General features: G+C 40.0%; 2 protein-coding genes and 1 pseudogene across 3 annotated transcripts; 2 read left to right on the forward strand and 1 right to left on the reverse strand.

The window, feature by feature from the left end:
- Nucleotides 1-948: 948 nt before the first annotated feature.
- LOC118402548 (dnaJ homolog subfamily C member 5-like) lies at nucleotides 949-6030 on the forward strand (annotated as a pseudogene).
- Nucleotides 6031-6683: 653 nt separating this feature from the next.
- Nucleotides 6684-16650, forward strand: LOC118402143 (E3 ubiquitin-protein ligase TRIM63-like). 2 transcript variants are annotated; one of them, XM_052476991.1, is made up of 9 exons: nucleotides 6684-7080; nucleotides 7432-7607; nucleotides 11164-11341; nucleotides 11674-11769; nucleotides 11966-12199; nucleotides 12494-12516; nucleotides 12602-12726; nucleotides 12967-13358; nucleotides 15098-16650. In XM_052476991.1, exons 1-9 carry the CDS (start codon nucleotides 6913-6915, stop codon nucleotides 15191-15193), a joined length of 1488 nt encoding a protein of 495 aa, XP_052332951.1. In that variant the 5' UTR covers nucleotides 6684-6912; the 3' UTR covers nucleotides 15194-16650. The 2 variants fall into 2 exon arrangements, with proteins under 2 accessions (XP_052332951.1, XP_035655983.1); XM_035800090.2 differs by having other exon boundaries at nucleotides 6687-7080; nucleotides 11161-11341.
- Nucleotides 15941-16456, reverse strand: LOC118402144 (corticoliberin-like). Its single transcript, XM_035800091.2, has one exon. It carries the CDS (start codon nucleotides 16454-16456, stop codon nucleotides 15941-15943), a length of 516 nt encoding a protein of 171 aa, XP_035655984.1.
- Nucleotides 16651-16858: the final 208 nt, after the last annotated feature.

The following is a 16858-nucleotide window of genomic DNA, read 5'->3' on the forward strand; positions in this document are numbered from 1 at the left end:
AAACAGAGAGTAGCAGCAGCGTCACAGCAAATAGTCTGGGTAGCTATTTGATTAATTGTTCAGCAGTCTTATGGTTTTGGGGTAGGAGCTGTTAAGCTGTAACTGGCATTACATTATATGTACAACATTATATGGCATTACATTTTTTCCAAGTTCTTCAGTGCCTCCAGACTGCAGTACTGTAAGAGTACACTAAACATTCCTGTGAGTTTGTCACCACCCTGCGATGAAAATATGCTATTACATAAATCAGTGACAGTAAGCTACAACAAACCTTTGCAAACTGGAAAAAGTAGTATTCACAACTATCCTCCCCTACCCATTTCCATGAACTACTGTATGTGGCACTATTTCCTATGAAATTGTGAATGTAGGCCCTACCTTAAAATAATTTAATTTTGAACAGAAATCACAATATTTTTCCTCAATAAGAGTTACTGTCACGGCTGGCTGAAGGACTGGACCAAGGTGCCACCCCTACCCAGGAGTTGTCAAGCCTACATTCAGTCACACAATTCAAGCAGCAGACTGTGTTGGCTGAAACCTGATCAAGGCTACACAGGAGTGTATAGCAGGCCCATTGGTGGCCTGTGAAACTCAAGCCCGCTTGTTTCTGAAGGTTTTATTTCACTGCGTCTCAGGTTTAGTCTCACAAACAGTAGCTAGCGGTCCACTGCAACTCCATCATTACCATACACCTCACCAGGTAGACAGAGGACTTTAACTGAGGACTATAATACTGTAAAGAAGTAAGATGGCTACTGCAGCATAATATTAGAACAAGGAAGCCAGGTATCTATTTTGGACCTTTGGATGATAATTACTTGATTGTGCATTTCTTTGCTGTCAAGTAAGATTTACATGGTTTGACTGAGTGTATTTTTTGTAATAGTTGTATTGGTTTGAATCTAATTGACCCTCTTTCTCCAGCAGGTAAATGGTTGTAGGATGTCTGAACCAAGGCAGCGCTCCCTGACCACCTCGGGAGAGTCTCTGTATCAGGTTCTGGGGCTAGAGAAAGGCTGTAACCAAGATGACATCAAGAAGTCCTACAGGTGGGAATTGACAACAAAGGCACCAGCAGTTCACATCTATCTATCTATCTATCTATCTATCTATCTATCTATCTATCTATCTATCTATCTTTCTATCTTTCTATCTATCTATCTATCTATCTATCTATCTATCTATCTATCTATCTATCTATCTATCTATCTATCTATCTATCTATCTATCTATCTATCTATCTATCTATCTATCTATCTATCTATCTATCTATCTATCTATCTATCTATCTATCTATCTATCTATCTATCTATCTATCTATCTATCTATCTATCTATCTATCTATCTATCTATCTATCTATCTATCTATCTATCTATCTATCTATCTATCTATCTATCTATCTATCTATCTATCTATCTATCTATCTATCTATCTATCTATCTATCTATCTATCTATCTATCTATCTATCTATCTATCTATCTATCTATCTATCTATCTATCTATCTATCTATCTATCTATCTATCTATCTATCTATCTATCTATCTATCTATCTATCTATCTATCTATCTATCTATCTATCTATCTATCTATCTATCTATCTATCTATCTATCTATCTATCTATCTATCTATCTATCTATCTATCTATCTATCTATCTATCTATCTATCTATCTATCTATCTATCTATCTATCTATCTATCTATCTATCTATCTATCTATCTATCTATCTATCTATCTATCTATCTATCTATCTATCTATCTATCTATCTATCTATCTATCTATCTATCTATCTATCTATCTATCTATCTATCTATCTATCTATCTATCTATCTATCTATCTATCTATCTATCTATCTATCTATCTATCTATCTATCTATCTATCTATCTATCTATCTATCTATCTATCTATCTATCTATCTATCTATCTATCTATCTATCTATCTATCTATCTATCTATCTATCTATCTATCTATCTATCTATCTATCTATCTATCTATCTATCTATCTATCTATCTATCTATCTATCTATCTATCTATCTATCTATCTATCTATCTATCTATCTATCTATCTTTCTATCTTTCTATCTATCTATCAAATCTACACTGACTGTACAAAGCATTAATTAAGAATAAAATAAAATAACATTTGTCACATGCGTAAAATACAACAGGTGTAGGTAGACCTTAAAATGAAATGCTTACCAACAATGAAGAAAATATTTACTAAATAAACAAACGTAAAGAATAAAATAAAAAGTAACAAAATAAAATAACAATAACGGGGCCACAAACAGGCAAATAACAGCGCAGTACAACAGTGGTGTGCAGAACGGCATCTCGAAGCGCACAACTTACCGGTCCTTGTCGAAGATGGCCTAATGCAGCAGACGACCACACTGGGATCCACTCCCCAGTGGGCACGCGATCACCAACACTGGATAATTGAGGAGTGGAAAAACATTTCCTGGTCCAACGAATCCCATTTCCTGTTGCGTCAAGCTGATGGCAGAGTCAGGATTTGGCGTAAACTGCATAAGTCCATGGCCCCATCCTGCCTGGTGTCAACGGTACAGGCTGGTGGCGGTGATGTAATGGTGTGGTTCATGTATTCCTGGCACACGTTAGGTCCCTTGATACCAATTGAGAAACTTTTCCAACCCCCAAAGAATTCAGGATGTTCTGGAGGCAAAGGGGGGTCCAACCTAGGGTGTACCCAATAAACTATCACATCTACACTGAGTATTAAGAACACCTGCTCTTTCTATGACAGACTGACCAGGTGAATCCAGGTGAAATCTATTCTCCCTTATTGATGTCACTTGTTAAATCCTCTTCAATCAATGTAGATTAAGAGGAGGAGACAGATTAAAGAAGGATTTTTAAGCCCTGAGACAATATACATGGATTGTGTGAATGTGAATAGACAAAAATATGTAAGCACCATTGAATAGATTTTGGTAGTAGGTGTCAGGCGCACCGGTTTGTGACAATAACTGCAATGCTGCTGGGTTTTTCACCCTCAACAGTTTCCGTGTGTGTCAAGAATGGTCCACCACCCAAAGGGCATCCAGCCAACTTGACACAACAGTGTTCACACACACACACACACACACACACACACACACACACACACACACACACACACACACACACACACACACACACACACACACACACACACACACACACACACTCATTGGAGTCAACATGGGCCAGCTTCCCTGTGGAATGCTGTCGAAACCTTGTAAAGTCCATGCCCCGATGAATTGAGGCTGTTCTTAGGGCAAAAGGGGGGTTGCAACTGAATATTAGGAAGGTGTTCTTAATGTTTTGTACACTCAGTTTATAGGTATCATATACTGTATTCCACATGAGATGTTGGGAAAAAATTATGTTATACTGTAGACACTCGTACCGGGAAGAATCACATTTTCCATTGCAGTGCCAAGAATATGGAACCAAATACTACACTTTTAACTAAATGTAGTACACTAAGTGAATTTGTTCAAATACTTATGACAACTTCAAATTGGGGTCTAGATACATAAAGTTCTTCCATTTCTAAACGGTAAACAGATATGTATGAACATACCCTCAAATAAAAGGTGACATTCTGTGATGTCGCTTCATAAAAAACATTTGATCTCAAATCCAAAATGCTGGAGTTTAGAGCCAAATTAAAAGTTTTATCTTCACTGTCCAAGTAAATACATAGGGGAGTGTATGTGTTATGCCCCTATGACCTATTTTGTTGGAAATGGTACCTGACATGATATTATTAAATGCAGACACGAATAACCCCTAATGATATTCATGTTTTATATTCTCTGAACTGTATTCATTCAGTATCTTGAATGAATTAGCCATTTTTATGAACATCACTATCTTTGAAGTAGTTTATAATACAAAAAACATCCATTTTTGTAGCATGTTCGCTCAACTCATCAGACACCACATCTCCTCTCTGTTGTCGTCTGCCAGACACTAGATGGGGCAGTGGACTTAGCTCCAGCAGCGCTGATCAAATAGTACATGAACTAACCTATACAAACAAGGGTGTGTCTAGATATGTCAATGAAATACCAGCCAACAGACAATACAACCTTTATCTTTGCACATTATCTCTCATCCAGTTTCTGAAACCACAAGCGAAGAGCTTCACCGAGTTCTGCTGTCCATTTTCTACCCTGATTTTTGATATTGTTGTGTGTTCATTGATTTACTTTTGAACGCCTTTCAGAAAATTAGCTCTGAGATAATACCACCCGGACAAGAACCCTGACAACCCAGAGACGGCAGTGAAATTCAAGGAGCTCAATAGCGCAAATTCCATTCTGTCAGACATCACAAAGAGAAACATCTATGACAGCTACGGCTCCCTTGGCCTTTACGTGGCCCAGCAGTTCGGAGAGGAGAATGTCAACACTTACTTCATGCTCTCTACCTGGTGGGCTAAGGTGAGCCGTCACAATCATACAGAGTCCCTGGATGATTTGCAGTGAGTCCCTGCATGTGTGTGTGGTTGTCTGTGTGTACGTCTGTGTGTGCATTAGTTGATGATTGCATGTTGGTTTCTTTGTGTTGTGTTAACCTATATCTCTCTCCTGTCAGGGTCTCTTTGCCCTGTGTGGCGTGATAACGGGGTGCTACTGCTGCTTCTGCCTGTGCTGCTACTGTAACTGCTGCTGTGGGAAGTTGAAGCCCATGCCTCCTGGAGAGGGAACAGACAGCTATGTCTCCCCTGAAGACCTGGAGGAGGAGATCCAATATGACATGGAGACTGGTGAGGGGACACACTCAGTGAGGGCACACACACATGCACACACACACACATACACACACTCATAAGCACACACAGGGTCACACACACAAGCATTTCACACTTGAGGAGGGCAAGGGGCAAAGGGAACAACAACTCATATAGTTAAAGTGTACGGCTTGCAAGCACCAGTAGACAGATGGTCCCGTTACACCACTAACACACTTCACAAGAAGGAACTGATGACCAATGCCCACATGGTAAGGTGAGCTTACTTTACACCATCATGGAAACTCATAGCTACCCTAGCCGCTACAATTTCAACAGCACAATATTCATATAACATCCATTTAGGTATAGCTGATAGAGAAACAAATCTCTGTTTATAAATCACAATTCTCACTGTGAATGTTAGTTCATTACATGTTCAAAAATGCATGGGAAGCAGTGTAGCCGGATAAATAGCTCATTGTTTTTGGACAACTCATCAATTATGGGAAGTTAAGGAGTAATTATGTACAATGTGTAAATGTCTCCCCGCAGTTTCAACAACAAGTAGATGTGCTAGATTTGTGTTGATGCGATACATCCTTCTTGTGCCAGTCAGAACCATTTCCTATAACCTCTTAGGAAAATAATAGATGAACAAATCATTTCTAAACATACCTTTACATCTTCTGCAAACAAAAAAACAAACTAAAACATACCGTTAAAAGAGCAACGTTTAACATCAATGTGTCCCTGAACAGAATGAGAGGAAATACCACAATAAGAAGGACAAATGTATCTATGCTGATCATCTGATATTGTAGGGATTCTCTGTGTCATTTTTCACACTGTTGTTTAATCCTAGATGTGGACACTCCGGTTGTGCACCAGCCAACTAATGCCAGTGAGAAGACACAGTTGATTGGGGACGGCCACCGAAGCTACACCTGAACCTGGATGTCTATAAACAGTAGCGGCACTAGACTACATAAACACTGCACAGCCTATTTCTATGTCAATGGCTGTTCCCACACTCAAACCCAACTGCATTGTCTGAAAATCACTGCTTTTGGTTGTCTTTATTCACTTTTCTTGATTTCAGTTTTGGGGTTTTCATTGGATGTAGTTGATGTCATTGATCCCCTGTAAAAACCAATCCATCATCTCCCATTCACTGAACTAAACACTCTGGAGGGCATTGGTTTTACTTGTCACCTACAGTAGACTGCAGACAGATCAGCGTGGAAAGATGACGTGTCCGTATAAAATACAAGTCATGTATTTTGTCAAAATTAAATGTATGATTTTATCTATCTATACAGTCAACATGAAATGGTATTGGATTATTTTGGTATGAGTGTGATATATATTTGTTTTAAGTCTTCATCCTGAGGAAAGGTTCTTAGTCAATGTGGGACTGCGGCATTACTTACAGTGTCAGCGTAGTGTAATTCCTTAATTTGTTCCGCAATAGATCATGTTTGTCATTGGGAGGTGGACTGGAGTCTTTCAGGATTTTGCAGATGTAGGCTAACTTGCATGTTTTCGACAAAAGCATTCTTGCATTATAGTACAATTTTTTGAGATTGACAACTCTAAACATAAAATGAAGTCCGCTAATCAACAGTCAAAGCAGGGACTTGCCTGTGTTTGTTAGAAAGGCTCCACCCGGGGTGAAGTCTAGACACAGCTCTAGGATCATTTCCCCCTCCCCCAATCCTAACCGTAACCATTTGTGGGGGAAATGCAAAACTGACGCAAGATCAGCGGCAAGCGGCTATTTCAGCCTACTCTGTTTAGTGGAGGTATGGGCCTACCCCTTCCTGTTTCAGAGGTGGTAACAGCTGGACTCTCTAACCCTTCTCATGACATTTTCATATATGGGCAAGTAAGCATGACAACCATTGACGTGGGGGTTTCTAAAAACAGCCTGTGACACTCAGTGGATTGCCAGCTAGGGAGCAACGCGATCTGTTAGAAGAAACTTTGAGGACAGCAACGAGCGCCTGAGCAGGCCCAGCCACTCTGCATTGTTCAAAAGGAGTAGACATCTTTGATATTTGCCAAGTTACTTCTTTAGGGATTGGGGGACCATTGGGGGACCATTTGTTGGTATCCCTAAAGACCAGTAGAGTTTTTGTTTTTCCACTGTGCAATGAGTATCTCTCTGGGGTATTCACATTCCACAAAGCAAGACAGCACCATGGACAGCTTGGAGAAACAGCTCATTTGCCCTATCTGTTTGGAGATGTTTACCAAACCGGTGGTCATTCTCCCTTGTCAACACAACCTTTGTCGAAAATGTGCCCAAGATATTTTCCAGGTAGGTTGGTTATTATACAGCTGAACTTTTCACTTTTAACCTTTACTGTTGTCTCTTGATAGGCTATGTAAAGTTACAAAACAATTATAGTGAAGGTAGTGAAGGTATTGCTCATCCTTCAATTGTCACTGTTTAATTACCACTTATTTGGTCATGTTAAAAAGAAACAAAAAGTGTTTTGTCATCATGTATACCTCTTGAAACCATGCCATTTCCAGATTCACCTAGCACACAAGTTCAGTAACCAATGCAAATACTACTCACCTATATCAGACAACAGTAGGCCTATATTTTAAAAAAATCCATGACCGGCTTTATCTAACTCCATTACTGCTGTCCTGATCTGTGTAGGCCTCAAACCCTTATCTATCGACCAGAGGAACCACTGTGACTTCAGGGGGGCGTTTCCGCTGCCCATCCTGCAGACATGAGGTGGTTCTGGACAGGCATGGTGTCTATGGCCTCCAGAGGAACCTGCTGGTGGAGAATATCATTGATATGTACAAACAGGAACAGGAGTCCTCAAGGTGAGGAAAAAAAGGCCTAATAAGAGAAGACAATGGGCCTAAAACAATGGGTCTAAAACAATGAGCATAAGACAGGCAGAATATCATTGATATATACAGGAGTCCTCAAGGTTAGACACTACAGGCCTATTTAAAATGATTGCGGCAGACAATCTAGTCAAAGGCACTCAGTAGTAGTCCCATGTATGTCTGGCCCATTAGACATACAGAAACGCCCCACACCAACAAATCTGGGCTTCAAGAAGACTACATATTATCCAAAACAACATATAGAATGAATCTGAATACTACTGATGGGAAATTGAAAATGAAAGGAGAATATACAGAATGTACAAAACATTAAGAACACCTGCTCTTTCCATAACATATCTGAATCCAGGTGAAAACTGTGATCCCTTATTGATGTCACTTGTTAAAATGCACTTCAATAAGTGTAGAGGAAGGGGAGGAGACAGGTTAAAGAAGAGTTTTTTTAAGCCTTGAGACAATTGAGACATGGATTGTGTATTTGTGCTATTCAGAGGGTGAATGGGCAAGACAAATGTTCTAAGTGCCTGGTAGTAGGTGCCAGGCGTACCGGTTTACGTCAAGAACTGCAACGCTGCTGGGGTTTTCACACTCAACAGTTTCCCCTGTGAATCAAGAATGGTCCATTTCAGTTTAATTCACCAGAAAAAAACCGAACAAATAATACAACAAATATTGTGGTTAAACTCAAATAGACATTTTTTTTTTAAAGCATTCATTTTTTATTCACTTTTTTTTTTTTTAAGGAACAATCTTTGTAAATGATATCATGAATAGGACTGGTGGAGTTAAGTCACACATGCAGCTAACATATGGAAATGCCTGCTCTACCCAAAATTACAAGTAACTAATTGCAGCATTAGGGCAAAAATGAAAGAGGAAAGTGGAAGGAGGAAAAAGTAAGGAACTGTCGGCCCTGCATTAAAGACCATAAAATCGTGATAAATAAATAAGCCGACCAGTTTCATTGAAGGACCAAAAACATGACAACTGTGCCATATACAGTTGAAGTCAGAAGTTTACATACAACTTAGCCAAATACATTTAAACTCAGTTTTTCATCATTCCTGACATTTAATCCGAGTACAATATCCCTGTTCTAGGTCAGTTAGGATCACCACTTTATTTTAAGAATGTGAAATGTCAGAATAATAGCAGAGAGAATGATTTATTTCAGCTTATATTTCTTTCATCATATTCCCAGTGGGTCAGAAGTTTACATATACTCAATCAGTATTTGGTAGCATTGCCTTTAAATTGTTTAATTTGGGTCAAACGTTTCGGGTAGCCTTCCACAAGCTTCCCACAATAAGTTGGGTGAATTTTGGCCAATTCCTCCTGACAGAGCTGGTGTAACTGAGTCAGGTTTGTAAGGCCTCCTTGCTCGCACACGCTTTTTCAGTTCTGCCCATAAATTTTCTATAGGATTGAGGTCAGGGCTTTGGGATGGCCACTCCAATACCTTGACTTGATGACATCTCTGGAAAGACATCATTAGACACTCTAATCAAATAAAATAAAATAAAATGTATTTATATAGCCCTTCGTACATCAGCTGATATCTCAAAGTGCTGTACAGAAACCCAGCCTAAAACCCCAAACAGCAAGCAATGCAGGTGTTGAAGCACGTTGGCAAGGAAAAACTCCATAGAAAGGCCAAAACCTAGGAAGAAACCTAGAGAGGAACCAGGCTTTGAGGGGTGGCCAGTCCTCTTCTGGCTGTGCCGGGTGGAGATTATAACAGAACATGGCCAAGATGTTCAAACGTTCATAAATGACCAGCATGGTCAAATAATAGGTCTGGGACAGGTAGCACGTCCGGTGAACAGGTCAGGATTCCATAGCCGCAGGCAGAACAGTTGAAACTGGAGCAGCAGCACGGCCAGGTGGACTGGGGACAGCAAGGAGTCATCATGCCAGGTAGTCCTGGGGCATGGTCCTAGGGTTCAGGTCCTCCAAGAGAAAGAAAGAGAGAAATAGAGAATTAGAGAGAGCATACTTAAATTCACACAGGACACCGGATAAGACAGGAGAAGTACTCCAGATATAGCAAACTGACCCTAGCCCCCCGACACATAAACTACTGCAGCATAAATACTAATGTACATGTCCTCTTGCTCAGTTGTGCACCGGGACCTCCCACTCCTCTTTCTATTCTGGTTAGAGCCAGTTTACGCTGTTCTGTTAAGGGAGTAGTACACAGCATTGTACGAGATCTTCAGTTTCTTGGCAATTTCTCGCATGGAATAGCCTTAATTTCTCAGAACAAGAATAGACTGATGAGTTTCAGAAGAAAGAGTCTTTGTTTCTGTCCATTTTGAGCCTGTAATCGAACCCACAAATGTTGACGCTCCAGATACTCATCTAGTCTAAAGAAGGCCAGTATTATGCTTCTTTAATCAGGACAGTTTTCAGCTGTGCTGACATAATTGCAAAAAGATTTTCTAATGATCAACTAGCCTTTTAAATTGATAAACTTGGATTAGCTAACACAATGTGCCATTGGAACACAGGAGTGATGGTTGCTGATAATGGGCCTCTGTAACCCGTTTCCAGCTACAATAGTCATTTACAACATTAACAATGTCTACACTGTATTTCTGATCAATTTGATGTTATTTTAATGGACAAAAAAATGTGCTTTTCTTTCAAAAACAAGGATATTTCTAAGTGACCCCAAACTTTTGAACGGCGGTGTATGTTTTCAAAATACAACTTCTGTCACTAAATATACACTGTAGACTCCCTACAGAATATGTATCTACAGTATCTACATGTAATTTACTTACTGTAACTATATTAATGGTAGTCTCTGGAAAGACGTCATCTGCTCTTGCTATTTTTGCGTAATCAACGTCATGTTATTGAGTACATTGCAGCGACAACTTGAATACAATTTTCACATGGACACGTTATTTGAATCGGTATGAAAAGCACTGCTCTGGGTACCAACAGTGTGGTAATCAATTAACAATGATTTACATAGCACAAGTGGACTATTAAAAACAGTTATTCCAAATGTTAACATACTCTTGGTTGCCAAATAAACATAAATTACAAAGTAATGGCTATTCTGACTTGCCAACATTCCACGAGGAGAAAGTCTGTCTGTACTACATTGTTTGATTTACTTTTAAGTGACATTATTATGGCTTAAAGAGAGACACTTAGTCTTTGAGTCTCCAAGACATCGTTTTTGTGACCTTCCAGTGTGACGGACGTTACTGTGCTTGTTTAACAGTATAGCTTCCTCGCTCACAAACCCAGGTTAACTCGGTTAAACCAGGACTGTTGAGTTTTTAAAAAGGTCACAGGGAAGTCTTTGCCAAATGTGTAGTGTTACACTTTTAGAAAAAAGGGTTCAAAAAGGGTTCGCGGCTGTCCCCATAGGAGAACCCTTTTTGGTTCCGGGGTAGAATCCTTTTTGGTTCCAGGTAAAACTCTTTTTTTTCCCTAAGAGTGTATTAATCTGGATCCCCTAAGTATGACTGTAACCTGTACTGTAGCCCTCTGGTTCAATCTGCAGCAGCAAGCCTGAGCCTGAGCCTGCCAGGTGTGACCAGCCCATGTGTGAAGAGCATGAAGATGAGAAGATCAACATCTACTGTGTGACGTGTGGCGTGCCCACCTGCTCTCTCTGCAAGGTGTTCGGAGCCCACAAAGACTGTGATGTGGCCCCAATCAACACTGTGTTCAATAAGCAAAAGGTTAACTTATTTATTTGACATATACTGTCTATCTCTTTTTAATAACGATGCTTTACAGGTATAAACTCTTAGCATTTTTTTTTTCTATCTCGAATCTAGGTAGAACCCTTTTGAGTTCCATGTAAAAACCCTTTACACAGAGGGTTCTACATGGAACCCAAAATAGTTCTACCTGGAACCAAAAAGGGTTCTTCAAATGGTTCTGCTATGAGGACAGCTGAAGAGCCCTTTTAGGTTCTCGATAGAAAAAAATGAACAGAGTATCAGAGTTGGTACATACAACGTCCTTCTTTGTAAAATAATGATGAACCTCCTCTGTGTGTGTGTTTCAGACTGAGTTGACTGACTGTATAGCCATGCTAGTGGGGAACAACGACAGGATTCAAGGCATCATGAGTCAACTGGATGAGACCTGTAAGACCGTTGAGGTGAAGCCTTCAATCTTTTCTCCTTTCTTATGTTTCATCTATAACAGCATTTCCACATTGTATAAAACTGCAATAATATTGATGGTAAAAAAATGTATTCTTTATTTTTACTCACCCTAATTTTGACTTCTGACAATATCTATGACCCAGTTCTCTGTCGCCTCGACCTTACAGTACAATCATGGCTGTCTTCCAGGAGAATGGCAGGAGGCAGAAATCCAATGTGTGTGAAAGTTTTGATCACCTTTATGCCATCCTGGAGGAGCGGAAAGGGGACATGACCCTGAAGATCAACGCAGAGCAACAGGAGAAACTGGACTATATAAACGGCCTCATGAGGAAGTATAGAGAGCACCTGGAGAACATGGCAAAGATCGTGGAGACAGGGATACAGACAATGGAGGAGTCAGAGATGGCTACTTTCCTGCAGGTGATGACACACTTTTTTTGTCCAGAAGGGACAAGAATGGCCTTTATCTACAAAGATAACAAATTACTACCACATTAAATAGGCGTCTGAAATTCTGCATCAGTGACATATCAATATTATATAAAGTTATGTACCATGTCTAAATCAAAAAGTGTTAACATGCTATTACAAACATCTTGTCTTCTGAGATGTCTTCATAGATTTCTTCCCAGAAGACATGTTGTGCAATGTATTCTAATGTTTCACATTAGAGCTTTCTGAGAAATAATTCCTTTCTCACCTTTGCTCCCACAGACTGCAAAGCCTCTTCTACAAAAGTGAGTACACATACCCGCTTGCCAGTTTTAGTCTGTAGGGCTGATCTGTAGAACAGTGTACCTTTGATCTCCCTTTGTCCACCAGGCTCATTGCAGGCACTAACATCTCCAACCTTGACAAAGTGGAGCGTGGCTATGACAACATGGATCACTACGTAGCCAACTTTGAGCGGGAGAGGAGGGCACTGCACACCATAGACTTTGTGAAAGGTAGGGAGTATAATGAGTATTATGAGTACACCACCGCCAGTACACTCTCGTCACCTCCCTTGGCATTTCAATGTTCTTTCACAATGTGACCAAAATCACTTCTTCCAGGGCCGTAGAGACTGTGTTAACTGATGACATACAGTAAATAACAAGAACAAGATCAAATAAAAACTCAGTAGAAGCACTTTCCCATTATACAATATAAACCAATCTTATTTTGAAATCAAAATTATTGTTCAGATGATGAAGATGATGATGAGTTTGAGTTTGAAGATGGAGAAGAGGAAGTAGAAGTGAGTGGAGTGACAGGGGTGACCCGTACAGATGTCTCTCCTGCTGCTGCAGTGGCGGCAACGGTTGGGGCCAACCCTCCAAAGCCCCAGCTGACATCACCCCCACCCCTGCCTCAGAGACCTACTGAAACCCTAGGCGACACCGCTACACTGGCCACTCCACAGGCCCCCGTCCATGCAACAACCCCGGTACAATTCCCATCCTTAAACCCAACCCCAACTGCCAGCGCACAGGCCCGCGCCACAACCCCAGTCTACTTCCCAACTTCAACCACAACACCAGTTCAGTTCCCAAACACAGCCCCGGTCAACTTTCCATCAGCAGAGCCACCGACACAGGTGAGAGAAACATTTGTGACACACTACAGCCTAGCCGGGAGATTTACTGCAAATGTCTCAACATAATAAATTATATAATAATAATAACAATACATGAGCCGTGGCTAACTCCATTCTAGCAGCCGTCTTGTAAGGGCCTTTAAAGAGTGTGTATTTCTCAAGTAAACCCCTAGCGCAGTGACAGTCGAGGTCACATTTGAGTTCACTAACCGTATGGATATTGGGCGGCAGGTAGTCTAGTGGTTAAGAGCGTTGGGCCAGTAACCGAAAGGTCACTGGTTTGAATCCACGAGCCAAGTAGGTAAACAAATCTGCCGATGTGCCCTTGAGCAAAGCACTTAACCCGAATTGCTCCTTGTAAGTCGCTCTGGATAAGAGTGTCCGCTAAAGAAAATCTCAAATGAATATTGCTTGACTTTAATCTCCTGCCCTCTGTATGAGGAAAAAATGGTTGTTGAAACCAGTCAATAATAACCAGTCTGTATCAGAATATTCCAGTCATTGTTTAAAGCAGCTGTGCTCTGCTCAGCTCTGAGTTAGCCTGCATGGAACCTGGCCTGTGTTACAGAAGGGGCTTTCACCTCAGCAGGAGGCTTTAATGATGAGACACCTGCCTGCTCTCTGGTTGCCGGGGCACTGCGTGTGAGGGGTGATGCAGGGAGGGGGAGGCTGCTGTTTTCATTGGGATAATTATCAGCCACTCTGTTACATGTCATCACCATTGAGTTCATTTATATGTGGAGTGCTAATTTGAATGAGCATATAGTTCACACCAACATAATCAGGTGGATTCAAATTAGAAGTGTAAAGCCACCTGGAACAGTTTGCATTCATTCCAGAGGGAAAAAAATAGGCTTGGATGGCCTACTGATTCATAGAGGCGATTATCATAAAGGGTCTTTGTGTATGTATGTATGTGTGTGTGTGTGTGTGTGTGTGTGTGTGTGTGTGTGTGTGTGTGTGTGTGTGTGTGTGTGTGTGTGTGTGTGTGTGTGTGTGTGTGTGTGTGTGTGTGTGTGTGTGTGTGTGTGTGTGTGTGTGTGTGTGTGTGTGTGTGTGTGTGTGTGTGTGTGCATAACCTAAAATCATCACCTGATGTTGCATACAATAATTCTTATAATCCTGAAGAAATAAAGCTGGGTTATTTTGTTTCTTCACAGGAATTATAATCTATAACACTTAAAAGGTTACCTTTAAATTGAAAACATGAGATGCTTCAATTCAGTGAAATGTTATTTTATCAGGTCAAATTGCTGTCTGCTATTGTGTACTCTGAGGTTATTGTATCGGTATGATTATGGTAATTCAGGACATCATGTTGATTGATACAGGAAATCATGTGGGCGTGGTTGTGGGTGGCTATGTGTGTGGTGAGATAAATATATATTTTAGAGTCAATTTGTATTTCGTATCTCATAGTAGCTCTTTAGACTACAAAATATTTGATTTCCTTAATTAAATTTGTGTTAATTAGTGCTTTGGATTATGAAGAAAACTATATTTTCCACTCAGAATGTCAGAATTGTTCCTTTGTTTTCGTTCATTTGCATGGACATGTCGAAATTTTATAGATTCTGTATTCTGTCCAAATAAGACTTTACTTGTTCAATATACATTGCGAGTAATTTGATCCCATTTAGAATCGCCATTCTGAACAATTTACTATATATTATTTGAGTAGCTTCGCAATAGTTCAGTGACACAAGGGACATCTAATGGTTTTGCTCTATTTTTCACAGATGTCCTCTGAATCGGGATCAACTCAGCCAAACACAGATGACAAAGATGGACCCAAACACGTCTTCTCCTTTTCTTGGCTGAACAACCAGAAGTAGATGATCATTTTACCTCAAAACCGTACTGAAATTGTTGTAATACTCCATTGTCTTGATTGAGTCAGCATCATGCTGCAGGAACGGTTTAAATAAGTACTCTGTTACCGTTGAATAACTGTAATTTATCTGTAAATGCTCTCTAGCACTTGCAGTATATTCGTCATACTGTGAAAACAAACGTCATTGGGCTGATCTCTGACTTGAGAAAACTGTGCTTAATTTGGCACACCTTTGCGCAATAGATTTCCGCGCCAGTCAGAAGAACAGCCAGAATGTATTTATACACTCAATTTAGGCTACACAGCAAGCAATAAATGTAACTTTTCAACTTTTTTATTACAAATATAAATATTAGACGTTCTCTTGCACAACAAATGTGATTGGTTGCTCATATTGTATTTTATTATCAAACTTTAACCAGTTGTACAATGAGAGGGAATATCAGAAAGAGAGGATGAATGTGTGACTAACAGTATATACAAAACATGTTATGCTTGAATATAAATTAAGACAAAGGATATTTGTTCAGTGTCAGCATGTCAACGGGCTATGTTTGCTTCTCATCAAACAATGTAATAACTATACAGCGAATTACAACTCGATTTTACAGCTCTCGTTTAAATAAATACAAATGATAAATAAAATAACGAAAGTTAACCAATTCAAGAGTAATACAGAAATGGAATAGTACCGTACACTTTGTGCAAGATGTAAACAAATTATTTGGCAAATGTGTTTCAAACACTTTCATTTCCCGAATATGTCCATCATTTTCCGGTTACTATTTGCCTGCTGTGCTAATTGCTCGGCTCGAGCCATTTCTAGAACTTCCCTCAGCAGGTGGAACGTCAGGTCCAAAGAGATCGGTGGCTCTTCGCCCGGCCCGGACCTCTTTCCTCTTTCCATGGAATCACCCATCTGGTTAGCGTAGCTGTTCAGAAACCGATTGATGTCACCGACTTTACCTTGCAGAAGGCGCTGCGTGAGCTGAAGTTGTAAAGCCCTGTTGACCGTTGTTGAGGGCGCAGCATCTCCAGGAGATGTGTTCGGCGAGGAGGACTGGAGGGCATTTTGATTGGAGTTGTCTAGCCGAATTAAGTACTCCTCTCCTAGTCGCAGAAGAATGGGGAGTTGCTGTTGCAGCTCTGCCTGTAGATTGTGGGATGGATGGACCGCCCAGGGGGTTTCAATAGCTCTACATTCATAGCGAGGTTGGAAGGCACCAAGTAGAGCCACGGCGAAAACGAAGACATTCACCTTCATCTCAGGAGATTGGGAGGAATCTGAGAATGAAATGTAGGTTAATTTGTATCATAATTAAAGTGAAGATGCATGTTAAGTAGCCTAGGCTGGGAGTGTCCCTTTGACAAAAAGTTGTATTTTCATATGCCGCAAAGACTGATTTTGTATTTTACATGTATTTTATTTGCATTGAAAACAATAAAAGCGGTTGCTTATGTTGTATTTGCTTATTTAACTATAATATGTTATTTAATTACTTTTCAATTCCATTTTATGTTAACTATGTCCACCTCATCGAATAATATTATTCAATACTGTATAAAAGTATTAAGTACTGCATTTGATGGTAAATATGCTACATTTCTATCAGTAATTAAATGATCTGCACACAACACCACAACTATTTCCTTAAATTAAACAAAA

Source organism: Oncorhynchus keta, chromosome 23 (assembly GCF_023373465.1).
Source record: "Oncorhynchus keta strain PuntledgeMale-10-30-2019 chromosome 23, Oket_V2, whole genome shotgun sequence".
NCBI lineage: Eukaryota > Metazoa > Chordata > Actinopteri > Salmoniformes > Salmonidae > Oncorhynchus > Oncorhynchus keta.